Source organism: Chrysochloris asiatica, unplaced genomic scaffold (assembly GCF_000296735.1).
Source record: "Chrysochloris asiatica unplaced genomic scaffold, ChrAsi1.0 scaffold00379, whole genome shotgun sequence".
Taxonomy (NCBI): domain Eukaryota; kingdom Metazoa; phylum Chordata; class Mammalia; order Afrosoricida; family Chrysochloridae; genus Chrysochloris; species Chrysochloris asiatica.
Window position 1 is genome coordinate 518,987 of NW_006408897.1, and position 19,255 is coordinate 538,241.

General features: G+C 37.0%; 1 protein-coding gene across 1 annotated transcript in view; it reads left to right on the forward strand.

Moving 5' to 3' along the window:
- Window positions 1-19,255, forward strand: part of CEP350 (centrosomal protein 350kDa) — a 175,370-nt gene that overhangs the window by 41,003 nt on the left and 115,112 nt on the right. Inside the window, exons 12-14 of the mRNA XM_006876426.1 lie at window positions 6,603-6,753; window positions 8,257-8,417; window positions 16,002-16,188. Of these exons, the coding sequence (XP_006876488.1) occupies window positions 6,603-6,753; window positions 8,257-8,417; window positions 16,002-16,188 (499 nt within the window). The remainder of the gene's footprint in view (window positions 1-6,602; window positions 6,754-8,256; window positions 8,418-16,001; window positions 16,189-19,255) is intronic.

The following is a 19,255-nucleotide window of genomic DNA, read 5'->3' on the forward strand; positions in this document are numbered from 1 at the left end:
CCTTAGCGGCCCTATATAGGATTTCCAAGGAGCAGCTAGTGAGCTTGAACTACCGACCTTGCAGTTCAAACAGCTTTGCTGTCTGACACATTAGCCCACAGCGCCACACCAGGACTCCTTTGCCTTACATAGTAGACAAATAATTTGACAATCTGATTTCATCTACTCATCTTATGCTCAATTGGGTAACACATTGCATTTTCCTAGGTTTCATTTTGACTCACTTCTTTATGGTACTTTGTGCACCTATACATGCTCTTTTGTTTAGTCTTTTATTTCTATAGGTGGTAATTTTAAGGTAGGCTCTGGTTTATTTTAATGAAAGCAAAATAATTAATGTAGTTTTCATCTTGAGAAAATTGAATTTGTTCTTACATTCCATTGGATTTTCATTAAAATTTTATAGTTATACTGAAATAAGAGGGTAAGTCAAAAAGTATTGCTACAAAATCATAGAAACCTTTGTTAAACAAAAGATCACAATGTGAAGCTATTATTTCTGCACATTTCACCCAGCTAGGTCTGTGCACTTAATGAGACAGTGTTTGCATCTCTCTAACCTTTCCCCAGCTCTTCAATTTACATCACATCAAAAATGGCAGTTTTGGCATTCTTGAGTGACTCAAATAGTTTTCCTGTGCAATGTTGTTTGAGTTTTGGGAACAAAACAAGAAGTCTGAAGGTGCACAATTCAGGGTTTCAGGATAGATGAGGTATGGTTTCCTAATAAAATCTCAGGACAGTCTTTATTACCATCAAAAAATGAACCAGTTGCATTATGATAGAAAAATAATTTCTGGGTGCAACTTTGCTGGTCTTTTTCTCACCAGTACAGTTTTTACTTTTCTTACAACTTCTGAATAAGTGTGCGTGATTGCCGTGTTTTTTTTTTTTTTTTTTAAGATTTTTGTTGTGGACTAAGTGAAAGTTTACAGGACGGATCATCAACTTTACATTAAAAAAATCATGCACCTTGTTTCATTACAATGATTATAAACCCCTCCATGTACCATCAGTTAACAGCATTTCTCTTTATTCACCTTAGCTCTCTTTTTTTAAAACACTCAGGCATATATAATAATTTGCACCACCGAAGGGCACATTCTGCAAGTCTACCTCCTGGCCACCAGCTCTTAGGCTCTCTTCTCTCCCCATGAATCTAGAGTCCTCAGCTGCTCCCTCTCTCCATGTCTCCATCTCTGCCTCCATCTCTGGTATCACTGCTTCTCTGGATAAAGTCTCGCATTCCGCCTGTGCTCTTCTCCCTCGATGATCCTAGGGTCCTTTGTTTCTGGGCTGTAAGATTAACCACTCCCCTGTTTTTGTTACAAAACTTTTACCTTTACAATTGTGACAGTTGCAGATAGTCATGGTAACAGTTGCTCACTATTGAATCATAAGAATCTTATTCCCATCTCTTTTAACCAGACCCATCTATACAAGATGAAAACTATTCAGTGGAAACTCTTCCCCCCCCCCCACACACACATTATTAAACTAAACTGTACCTTGGAACCTTGTAAGCCAGCACTTTGTGCCTTTATCATCCCCTCATTTTAGGTAGCCAGTGTCTAAGTTACCCATCCCTGGCTACCCTCTGTACAGAGGGGATAGATAGCATTGATACTTGATGTTAAGACTCCTTCCCTCTCTTTTGGTATTTAGAGTTACTGCCTCCATAAGTATAGATAAAGTTAATCAAATTGTAGCAATTTACACTTCTTTCCTTTATCAAAAATTGTTTTGTTTTCTCTTTTATTTTTTTAATCTTCCTCTAGTTGAGTTCTGATAATCAAGCCATTGAGGCTAGGTCAAATGGGTACTGTCTGCAACTTTGGGTGTTCTTGTGCGCCTCCTTCATATCAACTGGAAGCTTCACTCTCAGCTATAGCCCTCTGGGGCTATGTCCTTGTCCATAGGCTCAGGTGTCCTCAGGTCTCACCACACTTTGGACCAACCAGCCCTTCCTCGTCTCTCTCTCATTTCCAGGTCATCTGGAGTCTGTGGAATGTGGTTGAACTCAGCCCATTTCTTCATTGCTGCCTTTCCCTCTCTTTCACTCACCAGTAGACCAGTGTGGTCGTCAGCAAGCTTACATTTCTGCTCATGTGTTGCCTTTGAGTTTCAGTCTTGATTGCCCTGTTTGTTTTAAAGAAAATCTATCAAGATTCCCCCCTTGAGACTGGTATTGGCTATTTTGAATCAGCCAGTCATATTTTACTATATTGGGAACAACAAACAATAGTGTAACATTCATTGTCAAAAAGAGCATTTAAAGATCTGTCTTGAAGTGCAATGCTGTCTTTGATAGGATAATATCCATATGCCAAACAAGGAAGACCAGTTAATGAGGGTGGGTTCTGTAGGTGAATGGGATAGATGTATAGGAGGGCTTGTCGTGGGACAGGTATACAGCTGGGGTTTGGCACAAGAATACATTTATTTAAATTTATGCATCAACCACTAAAGCCAGTGATGATGAAATTGAAGAATTCTAACAACTTCTTCAGACTGAAGTTGATCAAAGATGAATTCAAGGTGCATTACTGGGAGTTGGAATGAGAAAGTTGGAAACAAAGAAGACTGATCAGTAGTTGAAAAATATGGTCTAAATAACAGAAAAGATGCTGGTGATTGCGTGATAGAATTTTGTATAACCAATGATTTGTTCATTGCAAATATCTTTTTTTCAATAACATAAATGGTGACTATGCCTGTGGACATCCCCAGATGGAAAACATAGGTATCAGACTGACTACAACTGTGGGAAGAGACGAAGGTTAATATCATCAGCCAAAACAAGATCAGGAACAGACCATCAATATGCAAGTTCAGACTGAAGCTGAAGAAAATTAAGACAAGTCCATGAGAGCCAAAATATGATTATATTTCACTTGAATGTGACTATATTTCACTCAAGAACAGATGTGATGCAGTAGGTAATATGCCCAAAGACCAGAGGAATTGTGAGATGACATAAGCGGCATCCTCCATAAAGAATGAAAAAGATCGTTAAAAAGACTAAAATTGGCTAAGATTTCAGAGTCTTCTAGAGACTGAAATGTGCTTTGAACATTGAGAAGCTCAAGTGACGGGATGGAATTCTGAAATATAAAAGAACTAATTCCAAAGGGCAGCTCGAGAAGACAAAAGTCAAGTATTAAAATAAAATGTTCCAAGTTCTGGAGTTACAAAAACAAAAAGAAAGACCACACTCAGTATTTCTCAAGCTGAAAGGACTGAAGAAAATATTCAAGCCTATAGTTGGAATATTGAAGGATTCTCTGGGTAAAATATTGAATGCCATATGAAACATCAAAAGAAGATAGGAATAAACAGTCACCAAAATTTCATCAAAAAAATTGGTAAATGTTCAGTCATTTCAAAAGGTACCATATGGCCAAGAATCAAGTATTGAAGGAAGAAGTCGTCCAAGCAGCACTGAAGTCATTGGCTAAAAACAAGGCTTTAGGGATTGACAGAATACAAGTTGTAATGTTTTAACAAATTGATGCAGCACTGGGGATGCTCATTTGTCTCTGCCAAGAAATTTGGAAGACAGCTGCCGGGCCAGCTGATTGGAAAATATCCATATTTGTGCCAATTTCAAAGAAATGTGACCCAATGGAATGCAAAAATCATTGAACAATTTGATTATTATCATGCAAATACAATTTTGCTGAAGATAAATGGTTGCATCAATATATGGAAATTCAAGGTGTATTCAGAGAGAATGAGGAATTTCATTGCTGATATCAGGTGTTTCTGGGCTGAAAACAGAGAATACAAAAATGCCATTTGTTGTTGTTAATTGCTGTCAAATCGGTTCTGACTCATAGCAACTCTATGTAGGGTTTTCCAAGGAGCAACTTGTAGGTTTGAACTGCTGACTTTGTGGTTCTGATCCTACAACACACCAGGAGTCCAAAGATGTTTACTTATGCTTTATTGACTATGCATAGGGTCTACGGATCATGAAAACTGGTTTAACATTGGGACGAATGTGTATTCTGGAACACTTAATTGTGCTTATGAAGAACCTGTACATAGACCAAGAGGCAGTCATTAGAATAGAACATGGGGATACTGATTGGTTTAAAATCAGAAAAGGTGTGTGTCAGGGTTTATCCTTTGGCCATACTTATTCAGTGTGTATGGTGAGCAAGTAATCTGAGAAGCTGGATTATATGAAGAAGAAAACAGTATCCGGATTGGCTGAAGATTCACTAACAACCTGTGATATGTAAATGATACAGCCTTGCTTACTGAAAGCGAAGAGGACTTGAAATACTTACGAAGATCAGAGACTATAGTCTTCAGTATAGATTGCTCCTCAATGGAAACAAAACAAAAATCCTCATAACTGGGCCAGTATATAATGTCAAGATAAATGAGAAAAAAATGAAGTTGTTAAAAATTTCATTTTGTTTAGATTGATAATCAATGCTCCTGGAAGCAGCAGCCCAAAATTCAAATGACGTATTATAGTAGGCAAATCTACTGCAAAATACCTCTCTAAATTGTTAAAGAGCAAAGATGTTACTTTGAGGACTAAGATACCCTTGACCCATTCATTGGTATTTTCAATCACCTCATATGAATATGAAAGTTGGGCAATGTATAAGGAAGACTGTAGAAGAATTGATGAATTAATGTGCTCGTGAAGACTATTGAAAGTACAATGGATTGCCAGAAAACAAACAGACCTGTTTTGGAAAAAGTACAGCCAGACTGCTTCTTAGAAGTGAGAATGACAAGACTTCGTTAGGAATGACTAGTCCCTGGGGAAGGACATCGTGCTTGGAAAAGTGGAGGGTCAGCAAAATAGAGGAAGACTCACAACAAGATGGATTGACACAGTGAGAGCAATAACGACCTCAAACATAACAACTGTAAATGTGGTGCAGAACCAGGCAGTGTTATGTTGTATGTAGAGTCGCTATGAGTCTGAACTGACTTGATGGCAGCTAACAATAACAACAATCCTTTCCTGGATAATTCTGTACTCTTCAGTTTACACTGCATTACAATGGCAGTCTTCTTTTTCGGTGTTCTTTGAGTTTGGAGAATAAAAAGTCTGAATGGAATTCAGAGCTACAGGGTATATGGGGTATGGTTTCGTAATAGAATTCTCTGGAGAACCCTTGTTACCCTCAAAGAATGAGCTTTGTTGTGATAAAAAAAAACAAACAATTCTGGGGTCAGCTTTCCTGGCCTTTTTCTCACCAATGAAGTTTTCAGATTTCCTAAAAACTTCTTCCTAATAAACCTTAGTGATTGTCCAATGTCCTTCCAGAAAACAATGGATTCTCAAATTTGGGGTCCCCAGACACAGTCACCATAGCCTCCTGAGCTGGCTACTCTGCCATGAAGTGAACTGGCCCAGCACATGCCTTAGGAAGCCACTGTTTTGTGTGGACCTCTTATTTTGAAGACACACTTGTGAGACTTATACAAATGTATTACAAGTAAGACAAGAGAGAGGACTTGTCAGCAACCTTCTACCAGTTGCACTTTCGATAAATCCCTTATGTGTGAACTGGAGCCCTAGTAACAATACTTTTTTTTTTTTTTTCTTAAATGTTTTATTGTGAATTATGTGATAGTTTACATGGGAGAACATTAGTTTTACATTCATTCTATCGTATATCGTCTCATTGCCATGGTTACAATCCCCTCCATGCAATCCTTCCCCTGTACCCCCCAGGTCTTCAGCACACAGTCGCTCTCCCTCTCTGGATCTAAAGTCTCCAGCTGCTCCATCGCTTCACGTCATCATTTCTGGCTCCATTTCAGGCATCACTGCTTCTCTGGGTAGGGTCCCGCTCTCTGCTCTTCTCCCTTGATGGTCCTAGGGACCTCTGCTCCTAGACTGAAAAGTTAATCACTCCCCTCCTTGCTATAAAGCATCTACCTTTACATTTCCAACCCTCACAATCAGTCCTGATAACAATTATTCACTATTGTATCACAAGAGACCCATCTGCATTTCATTGCATCAGCCCCGCCTAGTCAGATTGAATACTACTCACTGGAGATTCTACCTTCCTCCAGGCCCTCTGGATCTAGGTTCCCTCTTGAAAACTTGTAAGCCAGTCACTTCTTGCCTTTGTAGCCCCCCACCCCCCATTTTGGGTAGCCAATGTCCAAGTTGCCCATCCCTGTCTACTCTGTGTATGGAGGGGGTGGGAATGATTCTTTCTTGCAACAATACTTTTTAACTTACTCTTTGTTTAGTGATGAAATGGTATGTTATCTGGTGTTTCCTTTAAGGTACTTTAGTGTGTGTGAGGGGTAGCACATGGGAGGGTAGGAGGTTTAGTTCAAACTGTATTGGTCATGTACCGATAGTTTTTCTAGCTGAGTGGTGGATTCATTGGATTCATTGTGCTCTTTACTTTAATGTAGAAAATTTTCTACATAAAATGTTTAACATATACTGTTACATATTAAGTTAAACTTAAAGGAAGCATTAATAATAAAAGTAAGGAAAAACATTTATAAATCCATGCTATTAATCTTCACATTGTGAGATTAATTGTGGAATGTATTTCTTAGAGCTTAAAATTTTTCTATCTAATCAAAATCAATGATTTTGACAGGCTTAGAAAACAGGTTGGAGAGACGAACATCAGCATTGCGACCTTTGAATACCATCACAACCCCTCTAAGCAGTATTTCATATGAAGATGATTTTGTCTCCTCTTCAGGGAGTGGGACTCTGACGGAGAAAAAATCAGCTCTTGAACCTACGTAAGAATATGGTGGTAATAGTGAGAAAATGTAGAAATGAAAACCGTGTTCTGAACGTTAGTCACATTTTGCTTGTTTAACGATAACATGCTGCATAGCAAGGTTAAAAACTTAGGCTTTGGATCTAGACTGGTTTGATTTCTGACTCTCCTGATTATTAGCTGTTTGCTTTGGGGCATGTTACTTTTACTTAGCCTTCCTGTTCCTCAGTTCCCTTTTCCGTAAAATGGGGAAAATAATCATTCCTGTCTCACAGAACTGTTATGAGTACTCTGAAATACAAAGTACTTACAACAGAGCCTGGCAGATAGTTTGGAGAGTATATATAGATTGTTGTGAATTTAAGTCAATCTGTAAATCCCCAGTAGATGATAACACTGGGAAACTACTACACGATAAAATACGGTTTTCTGTGATTAATCTGAGGAAAAGCAGATGGATTCTTGATGCAGTGATCCCACATAATCAAGTTTTTGCAATCAGGAAAATATGCAAGATTATACAAAGCTTTGAAAAATAGCAGCAGTCATAACAATGATAACAGCCAGTATCTGTTCAGTGCTTTGCAAGGCACTGAAAGGACTGAGGGGCTTTCTTTATTATACTAACTCATTTCTATAATAGCCTGATGTGGTAATTTTTATTGTTATTGTTCCCAGGTTAGGGAGGAGGGTGAAGCACAGTGTTTGAATTGCTTTTACAAAGTCACATAAGTGAATCAAACTGCAGGAAAAATTTCCTCCCTAAATTTTGTTAATCTATAAATCTATCTGTACAGGTTTGCTATGAGTCAGAATTGACTCCACAGCACATTACCACCACCACCGTAAATCTATCTGCATTCATATTTGATAGCATTTTGATTTGATGCATTTAATTTCAGGTTAAAGTTGAGCATATTGTTGTTCTCTGTTAAGATTATCAATGGGAGAAAGATGAGGCTTTCTGCTCCCAAAAGACTTACAACCTCAGAAACCCTATAAAGGGTTGCTGTGAGTCGGCACCAACTCAACAGCACTTAATAGCAACAACAATAATATTATTAGGGGAAAATAGTTATATAGAGTTAGAAATTTAAAAAAAAAAAATTCTAGTATGTAACATTATATCTTTTTCTATTAAGTAGCATTGAATATATATTTTTGTTGGTTTCACTTCAGGTTTTTCTCAGTAGTAAATTGAGCAATAGGGAATAATCTAGGCTTGTTGTTAGTTTAGGTTGGGTCCAGTCCAACTCTTGGAGACCTCCTTTTAGTTATTTAGACTTCTGGAAGCACATCTCCAGGTCTGTCTTCCAAGATGCCTCTGGGTGAATTTGAACCACTAACTGTTCTCTGAATAGTCTAGTGCATAATTGCAAAGAAGAAAAGTGGAAGGCATCTTTGATTATAGTTATATTCTAGTGTTGAGATAAATTTTTGCATCCTTACAGTTTTAGCTGTGTTGTAAGACTTATTTCTTTACCCACGTTTACTTATTCTTTTACAGTATTGGTGGTAGCAGTTTAGGCATTCAGGAGGAGCGTTCTAGCAGGAAGTCTGCTTATGATGTTTCCACTGTGGACATTATTACTTCCCCACATTCGTCAGGGGCCCAGTCTGCTGCATCATCTCGGTCATCTACTTCTTCTAAAGGAAAGAAAGGGAAAAAAGAAAAGTTAGAACGTAAGTCGAGTTCTACATGAAATTAAAATAATAATAATAGAATGATTTGTGGTGGTGATCTAAAGTTGTGACTGGAGTTCATAAGTTATATGCAGTTCTTTATGATGATAATATAATTTAGCTTTCACATTTATTTGTCATTAAAACAATACCTTTTGATATAAAGCAGTATTCATCTTTTTCTTCATACAAGGGTAAGTCATTTATAATGATAAAAATTTCAAAATTATAAATATTTATACAAGAAGTATGGGAAGCACGATGGCTCTGCAGGATAAGCACTGGCCTGCAAACCACAAGGTCAACTGTTAAAGCCCACCAACTACTCTGAAGTAGGAAAATGAAGCTCTCTGCTCCCACAAAGACTTACAGCTTTAGAAACCTTATACAGGGTTGCTTTGAGCTGGAACCGACTGCATGAAACTTAACAGCAACAACAATACAAGGAGTACAAATTCCTGTTAATCCTTCAGCTCAGGCATAACCATTATTAACATTTTTGCACCTATTTTCTATATATGCACATTTTTATTTGAATAATTTAGAAATGCAAATCATATTGCTTTACTTTTGCCTTTCTTAAAAAAGCTTAACAGTATATCCAGGAACCCTGGTGGTGTAGTGGATTACAAGTTGAGCTGTTAACTGTAAGCTTAGCAGTTTGAATCCACCAGTTGATCTACAGGAGAAAGATGAGACTTTTTGCTCCTGTAAATTTTATGACCTTTAAAATCCTATACAGGATCACTGTGATCTGAAAACAATTCAGTTGTACACAGCATCAATAACACTAGTTTATCATGTGTATGTCTACATATCTTTAAATACAATGCTCTCAGATTTTTCAATCTGTAAGATAGAAATAATAATAGATATGTCATATGGTAATTTTGAAGCTTAAATGAAATTAAGGGAGATAATATATATATCCCGGTACTTAGGATAGTGGCTGGCCCATTGACAACAGTAAATAGTTATCAATGATTCATATGCTCTTCATTTCCCTCAGGTTTACACCTGGTTGCAGTTTACTCTGTAGACCCGGAGGTGAGATTAGGAAAGGGCTATCAGTCTCATTTTTTTTTTTTTTTTTTTTTAATTGGTTGTTGTTGAGAATATATACAACAAAACATTCAATTCAGCCATTTTGACAAGCACAGTTCACTGACACTGGTTACATTCTTCAAGTTGTGCAACCATTCGCAAACTCCTTTTCTGAGTTGTTCCTCCCCCACTAACATACTCATTGGAACCCTAAGATTTTTGTGTCTTTCACGGTACTGTTGTCAGTTTGACCCCAATTTGACAGTTTTTAAAGCAGCATACTGTGCAAGGTAAGCATTTTTTACTAGTTTACATACACTGTTGTGTTTTTTGGGAAGACTTCAGGAAATATTTTTGGTTTAAACTTTAAAGATTATCTCTTGGCAATAGTTTTAGAGGTTCTTCTAACCCCCATGATTCCAGAATGTCTGGAATCCATGAGAATTTGAAAAATTTACCCCCTTTTAGACCAGGATTTTTCTATAGAATTTTTGCTTAAACTGTTCAGTATTGGTAGCCAGTTACATCCAGTTCTTTTAGTCTCATGGTGGCTTTATCCAGAACTTGTATATGAACAGTTGATGGTCTGTTCGTAGTTGTCTAAGATCTTATTTTAACTAATGAGATTGATCTTCTCCATCATCTCATCCCACAGATATATCAATTTGATTTCTGTTTATTTCATCTGGTGAGGTCCATGTGTATAGTCATTATTTATGTTGTTGAAAAGGTATTTACATTTAATAAATCATTGGTCTTGCAAAATTCTATCCTACAGTCCTCCAGCATCATTTCTATGACCAAAGCCTTATTTTCCAACTACCAATGCTTTCTCTTTGTTTCCAACTTTTATATTCCAACCCCCATTAATTATTAATGCATCTGTACTGCATGTTTGATCAGTTTCATACTGAAGATGTTAGTGGTGGTTGTTGTTAAGTGCCATCGAGTCAGTTTTGACTCGTGACCATGTATATAGAATTTTCAAGGAGTTGCTGCTGAGTTTAAACTGCCAATCTTGCAGTTCAAACTGACCTTATAGTCTAGTTCTTAATCTACAGCACCACACCAGCACTCTGGAGATCGAATTCTTCAATTTCTTCATTATTGACTTTAGTACTTGGTACGTAAATTCGAATAATAATGATATAAACTGTTCTTCCTTTTAGGCATAGGATATTATCCTATCACAGACTCATTGCATTTCAAGATAGATCTTGAAATGCTTTTTTTGACAATGAATACAACACCATTCCTTTTGATTTCTTCATTTCCGGATTATAAACCATATGATTGTCTGATTCAAAATGACCGAAATGAGTCCATTTCAGCTCATGAATGCCTAGGATGTCAATCTTTATGTGTTCCATTTCATTTGTGATGACTTCTAATTTTCTTAGGTTTATACTTTGGACGTTTCACATTCTGATTCTTAATTGATGTTTACAGCTATTTCTTCTCATTTTGAGTTATGTCCCATCAGCAAATGAAGGTACCGAAAGCTTTGCTCCATCCACATTATCCCCATTCATATTTTGAGTGTCTTCTAACTGGTTTTCGAATGTTTGACTCCCAAATCAATATATTGCAAATAATGGAATGGGTCAAATATAGAAACTATATTTGTGCTACAATATACTATACAACTTAAAAGTGTAATTATATTGTTACATAACTTTAAAGTACGATATATTGAATATTTTAAATACCAACAGGGGCATCACCCATGGTTGGTAGGAAGAAGGTGTGAGGCAGGCCACTTCTGAAAGGTAAACTACTGAAAACATTATGAATAGCCTCAAAACATTGTCTCATATAGCATAGCTTCCAGTATCACAGCCACACACAAGTTACCACTGCATGACAAACTGACAGATGAGTTAAGATACAAGGCAAAGCTTGGATTTTAATGTCTGACTCCTACATCAACCTATTGCAGATAAAAAAAAAAAAGGCCAGCTATAGAAAATTATATTTGTGCTGCAATAAACTATACAACTTAACATTGTGCTACAATATACTGTACAACTTAAACAGTAGTGTATTGTGGCACAACTATGAAATATGGCATATTGAAGATATTGAGCATAACCAATATGACAGCATTGGTTTTTAAAAATCCTAATCTGAAAACATCTGGTAGCGTAGTGGTTACGAATCGGGCTGCGAACCTTAAGGTCAGCGGTTCGAAACTACCAGCCGCTCCGCGGGAGAAAGATGAGGCTTTCTACTCCCGTAAGGATTTACACCCTCGGAAACCCTGTACAGGGTCGCTATGGGTCGGAACCGACTCGACGGCACTTAACAACAACAATCTGAAAACAAAAATCCTCACTACGGGACCAATAAATAACATCCATAAATGGAATTCATTCTTCTTGGATCCACCATCAACACTCATGGAAGCAGCAAAGATAAGGATTTTTTCCTTGTGAACATTACAATTCTTTTTCATAAGCCTCTAGGAATCTTGGGAGTCTTGGGCATAGGAGTAGCCAATCTGAGGTAGGGGTGAGGGTGGGGGGGTGGTCCACTCCCAGTCCTTTATCACCAGAACAATTATACAAAGCTCATTCTCCATCAATTGATCAGGGCTGTTGGGTTAAATTAAAGCAAGCCACCTGGGGCTTCGTCTTTAATCCTAGGGATGTCACAACTAGCATTTATAGTTTGTTTGAGTGTACCACTAAAATCGAAGGTGACATTAGGTACAAGGCTATAATTCAAGATGGGGCAAGCTAATGAGTCTGAGTTTTCATGTACCGTCTCAGTAGTTTGGTGGCAAATCCAGCAATTGGTGAGGCAACGCTAGCCACTAACTGGTCTAATTTAACAAAAGCACTTTCATATTAACCTTTAGTAGAGTCTGTGAATAGCAATTTGAACAGGACAGGTAACACCAAATGTTTTAAAATTAGGAAAGGTGTGCGCCAGGTTTGTATTCTTTCACCATATGTTTTCAGTCTGTATGCTGAGCAAATAATCTGAGAAACTGGATTATATGAAGAAAAACATGGCATCAGGATTGGAGAAAGACTCATTAACAACCTGCAATATGCAGATAATACAACTTTGCTTGCTGAAAATAAAGAAGACTTAAAATACTTAACTGATGAAAATCAAAGACCGCAGCCTTCAGTATGGATTGCATCTCAATGTAAAGAAAAGTCTTTACCACTGGACCAGTAAATAACATCACTATAAATGGAGAAACGATTGAAGTACTCAGAGCCTTCATTTTGCTCAGATTAACCATCAACACTCATGGAAGCAGCAGCCAAGAAATCAAATGGCATGTTGCATTAGTCAAATCTGCGCACAAGACCTCTTTACAGTGTTGAAGAGAAAAGATGTCAGTTTGAGGACTGAAGTGCACCTGACCCTAGCCATGATATTTTCAATGACCTCATATGTATTCTAAAGTTGGACAGTGATTAAGGAAGACCACAGAAGAATTGATGTATTTGAGCTATGGTGTTGGAAGAGAAAATTAAAAATACCCTGGACTTCCAAAAGAGCAAATGAATCTGTGTTGGAAGTACATCTAGAATGCTCCCGGAAGCTAAGATGGCCAGACTTTGTGTCTCCTACTTCAGACATATAGTCAGGAGGGACCAGTCCCTGGAGAAGGAATCAAATTTGGTAAAATGGAGGTTCGGAGAAAAAGAGGAAGACCCCCAACGAGTTGGACTGCCACAGTGGCAGCAGCGATGGGCTCAAATGTAGCAACGATTGTAAGGTTGGCCCAGGATTGGGCAGCGTTTCATTTCTGTTTTGCATAGTGTTGCTATGAGTCGGTACCAACTTGATGGTACCTAACAACAGTAACAATCTGAAACATGAGTAGATAAAGTATAGGTAGTGTTTTGTGGCCTTCATCTTCCTTTATTTCTTCTCACAGCACCTAAAAATTCAGTTTCCATCTTCTTAGTTTTTCCAAGTTCTAAAATCAGTGTAACTTTATTGAACATCCTCCACATTGAAAATGTCTGTATGCTCTGTATGAAAGTTATAACACATGACACCTTACCCAGTGCAGCTGAAGTGGGAATCCCAAGAAAAAAATATTTTATCTTTATAACATATGTTGTTGTTATTAAATGCCATTGAGTTGGTTCTGACCCATAGCGACCCTATGTAGGGTTTTTGAGGAGCTGCTGGTGAGTTTGAACTGCCAACCTTGCAGTTCAAATGGCTTTGCAATCTGGCGCATTAAGTTATATTTGGCAGTCTTTTAATGTAGAAGCAAAACATTTTTTTTGTTAGATGAATTCCTTGATTGGAGCGTAGGTATTTCATGCATAGACCATTGTTTTTCTTACAGTTTCTAGTTATTTGAAGTGAATAACAAATTTTTAAATTGTGTATGTATTTTCAAATAACTATATTCAAATGATTAAAATGTTCTTATTTAGGAGCCCTGGTACCGTAGTGGGTTTTGAAGTGAGCTGTCAATCACAAAGTCACAGTTCGAAAATACCAGCCACTCTGTGGGAGAAAGATGAAGCTTTCAGTAACTGTAAAGATTTGCTGCCTCAGAAACCTTATACAGAGTCACTATGAGTCAGAACTGGTTCCACAGCATACCACCACCGCCGCCACCACCATTTAAAAATAAGTGCATCTTTTTTAGGAACAGTAGAGGTAGCCAGGCTACTGTTCTACCTAATCATGAATAAATTTTAGATTATAAAACACTTTCTGATTGATTAGTAATTTTTTAGATTATTCTCTCCTCAATTATAGTGTAATCAGTATTCTGTTGTCTCATTCCTGGTGCACATCTTTAAGTGGCTTCCTATGTTGATTTGCTGTAACTGAAGTGCAATTTCTGAGTCAAAAGGAATACAAAATTATTTTTGTACATACCTTAAATTGTCCTCCAAAAAGCATGTATCAAGTTTGCACTCCCCTAAAAACAGTGCATGAGTTCCTTTACTTTGTCTGTTGTTTGATACTAGGTGTTGCTACTTTAAAAATATTTGTTAATTTAATAATAAAAAATGGCATTGCTTTGATGAGATTTTCATTTCTTTGTTTGACAGCTTTAGTTTTTTTTTTCATATACTAACGACTGTTTTATCATTTTTCCTTTCTTAAACCAAATTTTAAATGAAAAATTATATACTGTATTACATATGACATCAGTAAAACATAATATTTGGAATTAATTTTTTTCTCACTTTTCCATGTTCTCATCTAACTGTATATCTATATTTTAAAAAAATTAGCTACCATTAAAATATATGTGCAGTTATGTTTCTGTATCTTATAAAATCAAATAAACCACTTTCTTATGCTGCTGTTGAAACATACCGTTAAAATGAACAGAGTATTAGATAATCTGAAGTTAGAGTTGTGTGATACCTGCTATTGATTAAATATCTTTATGCAAATTGTTTAGCCTCATAGATCCCTAGTTACTTCATCATAAATTGGGGATCTGATATTTCATAAAGTGCTTAAGAACAACAACAACATATATATATATATTTATGTATTTGGAAAGCCTTTAAAACTGCAAAGTTCTATTGAAATATTCAAGATACTATTATATATATTTTTAATGTAACTATATGTAATGTAAGGAGCTCTGGTAGCGTAGTGGTTACGAATCGGGCTGTGAACCGCAAGGTCAGCAGTTCGAAACTACCAGCGGTTCCGCGGGAGAAAGATGAGGCATTCTGCTCCCGTAAAGATTAACAGCCTCGGAAACCCTGTGCAGGGTCGCTATGAGTTGGAACCGACTCCACGGCACATAACAACAACAACAACAACATATGTAATGTAGTCCTATAAGTCAGATTATACTAAATCCAATAAAATGTATGCTTTATGAATCTGTCTGCATAGTTCATGTCATAGAATTTTTCAAAAAGAGCAAGTCATTTTATTGGCAGCTCATGAGTATACCAGTTTTCTCCCAGCTTTGGATTTTATCATTAAAATCTTCTTTTTGGTTACTTTAATGTAGAGATAGTGTAGCAGTTCATGCTTAATATATACGCCTTTTATTACCAGTTGTGTTAACGGCATTTTGTGTTTTAATGCCAAGTTGTTGTTGGTGTTAAGCACTGTTGAGTCAATTCCTATACTCATAGTAACCCTGTATAGGAATTCCGAGGAGCAGCTGGTGTGTTTGAACTGCCGATCTTGAGGTTTAGAATGGCTTTGAGTTCGAGAGCTTATACTATGGGTCCATTCATTTTCCTTAAATGGAGACAGAAGGGTGAACTGCTTTATTTTACATATGAAAAATAAATTTTAAATATATGGAAATTTTAACATATTCTGGTCTTTAGTTTTTATTATTTTACTGAAACCTAGTGTAATGCTGTGGGATAATTCACTGGACTGCACATTCTGTTTGAACCACAATGTCGATGGTTCAAACTCACCAGCCATTCCTCGGAAACCTTATATACAGGGTCGCTATGAGTCGGAACTGACTCATAGGCACTTAACAACAACAGCAGTTATCAACTGTGTCTTAGTGGTTTTTGATATTTGGAAGTAGCTTTATAAACGTTTACATTACAGGGTTGGATTCACTTAATGGAAATATTCAGAACTCTCTTCTTGATGAAGAAAAAGTACAGTCTGGCTCAGAACATGGTTCCCATCAAGGAAAGAAGTCTGGGACGAGTAGCAAACATTCTATTAAAGATTATGAGCAGACTCTTGAAACGGATAGCGTGTTGGAGGATTTTTCTGGACATTCTGTGAGGTAAAATAATATATAGTTTATAGTGTGATTCATATATAAATAAATTTATATTTTATATTTTATATTCAAGGAATACATTTAGTAAATTTTAGCTTCCCACTCTTAACTTCGCAAGTATAAGGGCCTATAAAATTCTGTACTTTCTGAATAGACAAGTAGTGTTATTTATACCTCTAGTTTCCTGGGTGGTTCAAACAGTATGGTGATTGGCTGCTTGTTTATAAAGCTGGAAGGTCAAGTCAACTAAGAAGTGCCTGGGAAGAAAGACCTAGCAGTCTAGTTCTGAATCACCAGCCACTGAACACAGTTCTGTTCTGATACACATGAATTTGAGTTGATTCAATGGCAACTGGCTTTTGTCTTTTTTTTTTAATTTCTATTTTAGAATATGGTCAGTTGTCACCTAAGCTTTTACAACCTCTTCTTCAGGAATTCTCTGCTTCTACCACCACTGCCTTTCTATCCTGAATGCCATAGCCACAGTTGTTTTCTTCGTGCACTCATTTATCCAAGCCTCTACCCTCCTCCAAGTGCTTTTCCAGCGAAGCAACGCTAAGAAACTATTTGTATTTGGTAGGCCACCACAAATGGTCTCATTTCTCTCATCTACTTTTGCTTCTCAACTGTGTTCTACTTTTTCAGGTAATATTCTTTTTCTTTTGGCTGTAGAATTTATTTTAATCAACTTTTAGAAAAGACAAATCATTTTTCGACATAATTTCCTTTTTAATACACTATGTCTATTTGTCAACCAGCTTTCTTTCTTTGTTTTTAATTAATTGTATGAGACCACTATTTTAATAAGTTAACAAAAGATTTTCTTTTTTTTCCCTCTAGTACAATACACTTCTTTTATTGTTGTTGTTGTCATAAGGTTTTATTTTTTCAAGATCATTAGCTTTGCATTCAAACAATCACATGTTTTGTTTCATCTCAGTAATTACACTCCCCTCCCCATAACAACATTTACCCTGCTTCCACCCTTTGGCTTCCCTTTTACATCTTATTTTTCACAAACGAACAAATCAAAAATATTTGATGTAGACATATAAGACAGAAAAATATATATTCTATTAAATGTCCAAATAGTGCATTTTGTAAGTTAGTCTTCTGCCAGCAGGAAGACTTTCTCAGTCCATGGGCCTAAAGTCCTCAGATGCTCTCTCTATTGCCATCGTTTCTGCCACTGTCTCTGCTGTCGCCGCTTTTCCGGTTAGACTCTCATGCTCCACTCATGTTCTTCCTTCTTCATGGTCCTGGGGTCCTCTGTTTCTGAAATGCAGATTAGCTACTCCTTCCTTTTAATTACACATTTTCTGTAATTGCACATTATGGTGATTGCCATTAATCCAGATAGCAATTACTCAAACTTGAATCATAAAATCCTATCTCCATCATCCCCTATCTATCTATTTTCATCAGATCCATTTGGAAAAAAGGGAAACTATTCAGTGGGGATTCTACCGTATGCCCCTCATTCTGAAACTAAGCACGCTTATGAAAGTTTGTAAGCACCTCATACTTTTATAGCCCCTCATGTTTAATAGTCAGTGTCTAAGTTGCTCATCCCTATCAACTCAGTGTACTGAGGAGACAAGCTTGATCCTTGATAAAAACAATCTTTTCATTTCGGTTAGAATTTTGAGCAACTGTATCCATTAGCAAAGGTCAAGTTCAACAAACTGTAGCAATTTACCCTTGCTTCCTGTCTCAAACTTCTTTATCTTCCTCTGGTCGAATTATGGTCAGCTAGCCATCCAGGCTAGGTCAAGTGAGTATGATATGCAAGTTTGGGAGTTCACGAGTCCATGGACTCGGAGTTCACACATCTCCCAAAACTTCAAACCAGTCAGCCCTTCCTTATCTCTCTCTCATCTAAAGGTCAATGGTGTCAACATGGCCAAACTCAGCCAATGTCTTCATTGCTGCATATCCTCCACTTCCACTCATAAGTAAACCAGGGTAGTCACCAGCAAGCATACTAGGCCACTCTAAGGATCCCTTAGAGTTTCAATCTTAGAAGGGGTTTTTCCCTAATGGGCTGATTTTTCTTGCCTAAATGGCTCCAAAACAAACAGCTTGCTTGGTATTCCAACATCCAAACAGTCTGCTTTTTTTCTGCCGGTCGTTGTTTCAAAAGATATTTTCTGTTCTAGCCATTTTGGGTTGATATGCTTGTCTTTTCAAGTGGGAATGCCCCACCTTAGAAGATTCTGGGTCGGGCTCAGGAGTCCATGTAACTCGCCATATTACACAAAAGCTTAATAAGAAGTCTATTTCCCTGGGCAAATTCTTATTCCTCTTCTATCGAATTCAATCAATAATAGGCTGAAGATGGGCTTCCAGGGCTTTATGTAATCATAGTTACCAATATTCCTTTTTATCAAAGTTAATTGTACATTTTACAATAGTAGGCAGGAGAAATCAGTATTCACAATATAGTCAAGCTTTTAAGCACTTTTCCCCTTCTTTACCCATATAGACTATGTCTTAATTCCTGTATCTCATATCACTGTTGTTCCAAGGTTGTCTATACATCACTATTTATCTCTGTCCCATTTAGTCCATGCATACCTCCCTAAGTTTTGCCCTATCTTCATTGTGCATCTACCCCTCTCCCACTTCCTGTGTATTACCCTCGTCCTCCTCATTTATTGCCTTCCCCATCACCTGAACTAGCATGTGTCTACTCACCCTCTTGTGAATTACTCTCTTCTCCCTCCCACTCCTGGTAGCCATCAAATAATTTTTCTATTAGTATGGAAATCTTTTCTTAAGCTTTTACAATAATGGTCTCATGCAAAATGTCCTTTTGTAATTGACTAATTTCACTCAACATAACATCCTCAAGATTAATCATGTTATGAGCTTCATCGTTATTCTTCAGGGTTTCATAGTATTCCACTGTGTATATGTACCAAAGTTTGTTTATTCATTCTTCCATTGATGGACACTTAGGCTGTCTACATCTTTTTGCTGTTGTGAATAGTCCTGTGATGGACATTGGTATACATATATTTACTCATATTCTGGCTTATATTTCTTATGGATATATGCCAACTATAGA